Source organism: Aptenodytes forsteri, unplaced genomic scaffold (genome assembly GCF_000699145.1).
Source record: "Aptenodytes forsteri isolate BGI_AS27 unplaced genomic scaffold, ASM69914v1 Scaffold679, whole genome shotgun sequence".
Lineage (NCBI taxonomy): Eukaryota > Metazoa > Chordata > Aves > Sphenisciformes > Spheniscidae > Aptenodytes > Aptenodytes forsteri.
In genome coordinates, this window is record NW_008795924.1 from 1,389,420 (window position 1) to 1,396,448 (window position 7,029).

A 7,029-nucleotide genomic window follows, 5' to 3' on the forward strand; every position below is an offset into this window, starting at 1 on the left:
TGTTGGGGGGGGGGGGGGAGAACAACTGAAATACAAACAGGCAGTAAAAAAAAATCCCCATCTGGAGCAATCACACCCTGAGAGGCAAATAGGAAGGTGGAGGCAGAATCACACAGTAGCACAGGGAATAAACCGCCGTGATCCCATCCCTGAGGTTGGTTATTAGTATCTCTCCAGCAAATCTTTCTCACAAGCAGCCTTTTATATGCTAAATTAGCCAGGGCTCCCTCTCTTCTAGGAAAGGAGGATGTTTGAGGGCACAGCAGCCCCTGTCATGGGGATTTCAAGGGGACTTTCACTGTCCAAGTCCTTTTCATGCCAAGCATATTAAATAGTACCTCCGACAAGTCTTCCTGAGCTCCCAGCAATGCAACACCACCACCTAGCACCTTGCAGAGCTGGTGCAAGGACAGTGAGCAGGCAGGCAGCGGGCACGGCTGCTGCGGACCCGTGTTGCTCCATTGACCGGTGTTTCTGAGCAAGGCAGTGTTTCTGTTTCGGGTCCTGAGGGCACAAAGAGAAAGCAGTGACTGAATGGCTTCTCGTGTGATTTGTTTTCTGGAGGTGCATGTAAGGAGTACTCCTGGGTTCATTTCACATAGGCTGAAGCCCTGGCATGTCCCCCCTTTTCCTGGCATGTTATTCAGGAACACGGAGGTGGTGTCACAAGAAGCAGAGGCGCTCAAAGCAAGGCCCACAGGCGTACACCGCCCTTCACCCTTCGCTTCTCATCACTTTGCATCTCTACAAGCCCAGGTGGTCATTCGTGGTCACAAAACCTGCTCGAGTTGTAAATACCTCCTAAGACAAAATGCTGCGTTTACCCTGTAGCCTAGAAATTGCCCAAAATAGCTGATATTTACTCTTCAGTGGTCATTTACCAAATCAGATGAGGGCTTTGCAAATGATGACTGAAGCCTCATTGTGGGCTGTTTGTATGGGATACATTGTGCTGGGGAAACAATGGGTGTCAGGGCTGGTGAGAGCTTTCTTGGGGTTTGGACAGGGCTTGGAGCTTGCAGGATGCTCTTGAGATACGGGTAGTGCTGCCAAGGTCTTGTTTCACCACTCAGCACTGTGGGAGGACAACGTTGGGCTCCTCAGCCACCCTCTGCTTTAGGTTGCGAAGGGGATCTCCACTTGGACCTACAAAAGCCTCCAGGCTCTGGTCAGGCTTCAGCAGCAACAGAAGGCTGAGAAATTTCCTGGTCTCCTCTGCCTGAGGGATGAGTTGGTCCGAGCGGTGATGGGGAAAGTTAGGCAATGCAAGAAGCCCAGCAGAACTTTGCCTCGACAGCTCTCCATCATCCCAGGTGAAGTGACCTCCTGTCCTCTCTACATACCAACCATAGGGACCTGTGGCCACCCACCAATGGCCAGAGGATGCCATTCCCTTACCCAGTGAGACAAAGACAGAGAAAGGGCAGGAAAGGGCATTTAGGGTGATGCAAGTTTCTGCAATTGCTCTCTGCATATTGACCTCGTGGGTTGGCCTGACATACTCAGGAAAAAACATTAGCTGTCCCCAAAAGCCCCAGCAGAGTGAAATACAGGTTTGGCAGTGCTTGCAAATCCCTTTCTCCCCCTTTTTCTACACAACCCCATGTCGGGTGGGCTGCGTGGCTCCCCCAAGGGCAACCCACAGGACTAGCAGGAGGTGGGTGGTGATTCTCCTTGCTCTCAATATTGCCTTCCAGCTCAAAGCCCGCAGAGCCCCAGGTCCATTCATGGGTCACAGCCCATGGCAATACCAGCTGCAGTAGAACCTGAAGCCTCAGTAATCCTCCAGCCTGCTCCTTGGAGCAGAACCCGCTCCACCCACAGCCCCCCGAGGACTCCCTGGGGCACCCTGCGGACCTCCAAAGCCAGCAGTCCCCACCAAAGACTTGTCCCACGGTGGAGGTGAGTCTCATCACCTCCTTTCGGTCTCCAGGCAGGTGGGCAGTGCCCGGGACCCTTAGCCACAACCTGGCACCAAGTATGCTGAGTGTTGCCCAAACACCAGCACCTTTGGAAACTGCCGAGTGGTGAGTGATGTGGCACCCCAGAGCAGTTTGTTTGGAAAAGGAGTTTTCTGGGGTCTCCCTGCCCATATGGTCTAACTCAAACAACTCAGCGAAGTCAGACCTGAGGGCCTGCACCCACCATGTGGTGCTGGAGACAAACACGGGGCATTTCCCACTGGTGTTTGGCTCCTTTTTCCCCTCCCAGAACCTCTGCAAGGGGATGAAGGAGTTCTCTTGGGGTTTTGGAGCAAAAGTAGTAAAGATGTAAAATAAAAGCTTGGAGAAACTGTGCAGGCGATGCAGAGAAGAAACAACATAGAGAGGCTGTGAGATGGCAGCAGAGAGGAAGAGGAGCTCATCTGTGACCAAGAGCAAGAGAGGAAAAGGAGTTACTTGTTTGCTCCAGGAGCAAGAAAAAGCCAGATCTAGGTTTTAAACTCAAGCAAAGCAATATCCAAATGTAAGGCAAAGTATGGGTGTGAGTATTTGTTGGAGAGGCCAGCAGGAGAGTGTTTGCAGTCAGTGGGTGTGATGGATCTGTCCACATCCATGGTAAACGCAGAGCTTCTCCATGGGCGGCCCTGCTCAGGGTCAGATCACAGCCCAGAGCATCGCAGGGCTTCCCCGCATCTGCTGCAGGAGTGGGGTAGGGGGACGCCAGAGCAACCCCATGCCCGATCCATCTCTCTGTGCACCAGTTCAGAAGTGGTGCTGGGAGGGAAGAAACCTGCCCCATCCCCTGTGAGGCTCAGCTTTCAGCAAGAGGCAGCGCTCTCCACAGTGGTGCTGGGGGATGAGACTGACTCTGACGGGTGGGACCTGGACTCGCTGGAGGAAACGGCTGGTTCAGGTACTGCCTGTTCTTGTAGCAACCACTGTGGGTCAGCGAGGTGGTGGGGACAGTCCTGGTTAGTACCATCAGTGCTGCTGTGTCACCTTCTTCCTGGGGCTGAAATGGGACAAGTCTTACCCCACCATCCCCCATACTTAGCCACGCAACAGGGCACTGGTGGCTTTAACCATCTGCAACGTGTGTGCCTGACCCTGCCAGAGTATTTTCCTAGGGCTCAATAAACCCTGTGGCTCTTCCTTTGCTCAGAGGAAAACCAGACTGCCTAGAGGATGCAGGGAACCCTACAGGACTGAAAGGGCTGTCAAACACAAGGAGGAAAGCTTGTTTTAACAGTCAGCTGTATGCTGCAAAACCTGATGTGAACCATGTGTCAGGAAATGAGGTGGGGACTGCTCCTGGACCCCTCAGAGAGGTGGGGGGGCAGCGGGAGGCACCTGTTGCCTATGCATTAACTGCAGACAGCAGCAGGTACTCTTTGCCTGTGGCTTTGGTGTGTCCCAGGCCAGAAAAGAGCTGTCGGTGCTCTGCCACACACCACTAGCCCAGGCTGTGTGTGCAGATGGAGGTTTCCTCCAGCATCCTTGCACGCAGGGGAGCATTACCCACCCAGTGCTTGCTTGGGGAGGGAACCCTCCCATGCTTTATCTTATGCACAAAATATTTACTTCCTGAAACAGCTCCATTGGGATGGGTCCAGACAGTGCTAGTGAGTTTAAGCTACTTTGAAACCAACTTGCCCTGGGGCGGCTGGTGGTCCCTCCCTTCTCACTGAGCTGTGCCATCACTGTGCCTTGGGGCTCCCTGTTTAATCTGCTCTGTCCTGCACAGGGACAGCCACATCCACAATGGTGAGGCTCTTGGAGAGATGCCTGGATGCGGTGGCACAGAGACCACCCAGCAGGGTGAAACTCTTCCCAGCCCTGAGCTTGGCATCGCCAAAAACCAGCCAGCCCACCAAGAAACTCGAGGTATCTCATGCGAATGACCATAGGGATGTTCTCTGACATAATTTCCAGGAAAAAAGGCATGTCAAACCCTCTTTTCAGCTCATACCCATCAGCAGTGCCACAGGGCATAGTCTGTGTGCAGGGAGTTAAAACTTATGGCAGCAGAGACTTGGCCCTTGGCCCCTTCATCCAGTTACAGGTGTCTGTCCTTCCCCTAATGTTTTTCCATTCACCCTCTTTGGTGAAAAAAAAAAAAAAAAATTATAATCAGTATTCATGCGATTGGGAGCAAAACAGTAAGCGCCAGAGAATCGAACTGAGAAGAGGTCTCTGGAACAAATCCAGAGATAATTGGAGTGATGCAATGGAGAAATTATTAAATTACTAAAACAGGACTTAAACATAACCTCAATTTATGGGTGAGAGCTGATGTAATTAAAGTGGTGGCAGTGAAGGAATCAAATTGCTTTTTCAGAAAAAAAATTAAAAAGGATTGTACCCAAGGAAGGCCCAGCACAAATACTGGGAAGATTTTTTGTTTTCTTATGCAATGACGATGAAATTCTGGGCCTTCATCTGACAAAGTTTAAAAAAAAAAAAAGTGAAGCGTAAGATTTATGGGACAATTTGCAATTTGCAAGCCATGGAAGTAAAGAAAGGGTGTCCTGTGTGGCATCCTGGTGCAACCATGTTTGGCCCTCTTTGCTCTAATTTTTGCATCAACCTGATGGAGAAGAAATCCCTGTTGATTTATAGTAGGGGAGCACAGGGTGCAAATGTCGGGGGGGGTGGGTCTGGCCCTGCTCAGAGCCCTGGCTCCCCTTCACCCTCTCTGTGCTCCTCTCCAGCTTGCAGGTGACAGCAGTGACCTGGAGACCTCCTCCCTGGAGGACCTGGCCGAGCCACCAGCCAGGTGGCTGCTGATCCTCAGGGGGCCACCTCGGTCCCCAGGGCCCTGGGGAACAGGGCTGCAAGGGGACACATGGTAGTGACAGGGAAGTGAGAGTCCGCTGCCAGCAGCCACTGGATGGTGCCACAAGACCAGAAACGGGCAGCAGCTGCTCTGCAGCCTCCCTAGGGCAGCTCCTGTGCTCCAGCCACCCCTCTTTTTGGGAAGACCCCAATATTTGGGCTCTCCCAAACAGCACAGGGGGGTTGGGTGCTCCCTGGCCAGCCACTGTGGATTGTACCAAGGAGGATAAATGCTGCATGGTCTGAAAAGGAGAGATTTCTGCTCTCCCTTCACGCATGCACATGAGCTATAACACAGTGCTCGATGGTGCCATGAGTTTTCGGAGCCCCAGCAGCTCTCCCTGGACTTTGCCCCCACAGGCTGGGGCCAACTCTCCACAGCGGACACAGCCTGGCACTTGTGTGTGGCTTTTTTATTCTTTAAGCAGTCCGAAAAACAGAGTCAGGGAGGGGAGAAAGCAGCTTTCCTTCTCATTGCGTCTTTCTTTGCCGGTGCTCCCGAGGGTGATGGAAAAGGTCTCGTTTTCCTGCTCTAGGAGGAACCTGGACTGAATGCGCTCAGACAAAGTAACAAGCCGCAGCGGCTGTCTCCTTCCTCCTTCCTTTCTTGAATTGGTGGAAACTCCAATCCAAAGGATGATTTTTTGCACTGTAAACATGACCACATAAGCCTGACTCCGCTGATAATGCTTATCCATGTAAATTAAGTTCATTTTCCTAATTCTCTCTGTATTTTGCACATTTGTAGCAGTGCATTTATGATCTTGATCCCTTAAAAGTATGAAATTTTGGAAAATGCAACAGGAAAAACTGGCACTTCTCAATATCTCTTCTCTTTTCCAACCTACTCCACTGCTGCTTCAAACTTCTGCCATTCCCTATTTCTAACATTTGCATGTGGATTTTAATGCTAGGGAGCAGGAAGCCCAACCAGGGCTGAGCAGAACAGGGTGAATTAATTTAACTTCATTGAACAGCAAAAGTGCCTTCCGGATAACGCTCCACAAACATGCAGAAAACCCTCCATATTTTGCAAATCCACATGTCCTCCAGTATGTGCACATTCACCTGTGGGCTTATACCCACCCATATGGCATAGCTCTCTAGCTGCATACCTTGAAAAGGAATTTTTCCATTTTAAACTTTCAATTTTAAATAAGAACGATACCTGGTTTGTGTTATTAATTGCTTACAGTGCTATTGCCAGATGCGTTACTTCATGTTTAATTTAACAGCTGTTGTTCTTTGTGGCGAGTGTTGATCATAATGAACACTGCTTTTAATCAATTAAATAAAAGAGGGATGTTTTCATCCCCTTCAGAGCACTGGTACTGGTAATTGGGAAAAAGAAACTATCTTTTTACCTGTTAAAAATTGCAGGTAGCAGTGAGCATTTGCTCCTGTGAGAAGGGTGATAGGAAACCTCTCCTGGCTCATGCACCTCTGCCCTCGTTGCCTGCCATACAGCAGCCCTGGGCTGGGCTCCGGTGCTCGCATGGTCCAAAGCCAATGGGGAAATAAATTTCTGCCCAAAAGAGCAAACAGGCAGGAAAAGGGCAGAAAGCAGAAGCTGTTTCGCCTTGACTACATGGCAAGCTCAGTGCCAAGGCAGGTGCCCTGCCCAGCGCTAAAATCTAAATCACACTCGTCCCACCAGCTGCTGACCAAACCTTGCCAGCCCCAGGTCCGGCTGCTTTTACTGCTCCTGCACGTGTTCACTTGCCGACAAGTGCAAGAATTACTCTTCCATTCGTTTTACCAGCAGTTTTCATGCCTGAGGTGCTTTTGAGCCATCGCAGTGAGCTTCATGCACTCAACACTGAGACCAGATGGTGCCAGGAAGGTAGGGGAAAAACTTCCCCCAAGTTTGGGAAGCTCCAAAAATACCTGGCAGCCTTGTGCTGAGAGAAGAGTGACAGTCATACTCTAACGAATAAATAAATAGCGATGCAGACAAAGCATTTTTATTTCAGACTGGACATTTTGAGCCAACAAGGTCCATGGGAGGTTGTTCTCTGCGTGCTGCAAGCTGCAGCGAGCCATATGGCAGAGGATGCATGATATGCATAGAAGAAGAGCCATGAAGATTCACCTTGGGTTATCCCAGGTGATGGGCTCTGTCTCCAGAGAAGACAAGAGAAGGGAAGAGGAAGGGGAGAAGTGACTCCAACGACATCAGCTCCATCAGTGTGTCTTGTCCAGAAAATAAATTTTACTAAATTTTTTTTCCTGTTGTTTTATGGGCTTCTTC

The 7,029-nt window shown here is 50.5% G+C and overlaps 1 protein-coding gene across 1 annotated transcript in view; it reads left to right on the forward strand.

Annotated features, from left to right (window-relative positions):
- DZIP1L (DAZ interacting zinc finger protein 1 like) overlaps positions 1–4,795 on the forward strand; it is a 15,787-nt gene extending 10,992 nt beyond the window's left edge. The window contains exons 10-11 of the mRNA XM_019473569.1: positions 1,121–1,313; positions 4,662–4,795. Coding sequence (XP_019329114.1) covers positions 1,121–1,313; positions 4,662–4,795 — 327 coding nt within the window. The remainder of the gene's footprint in view (positions 1–1,120; positions 1,314–4,661) is intronic.
- Positions 4,796–7,029: the final 2,234 nt, after the last annotated feature.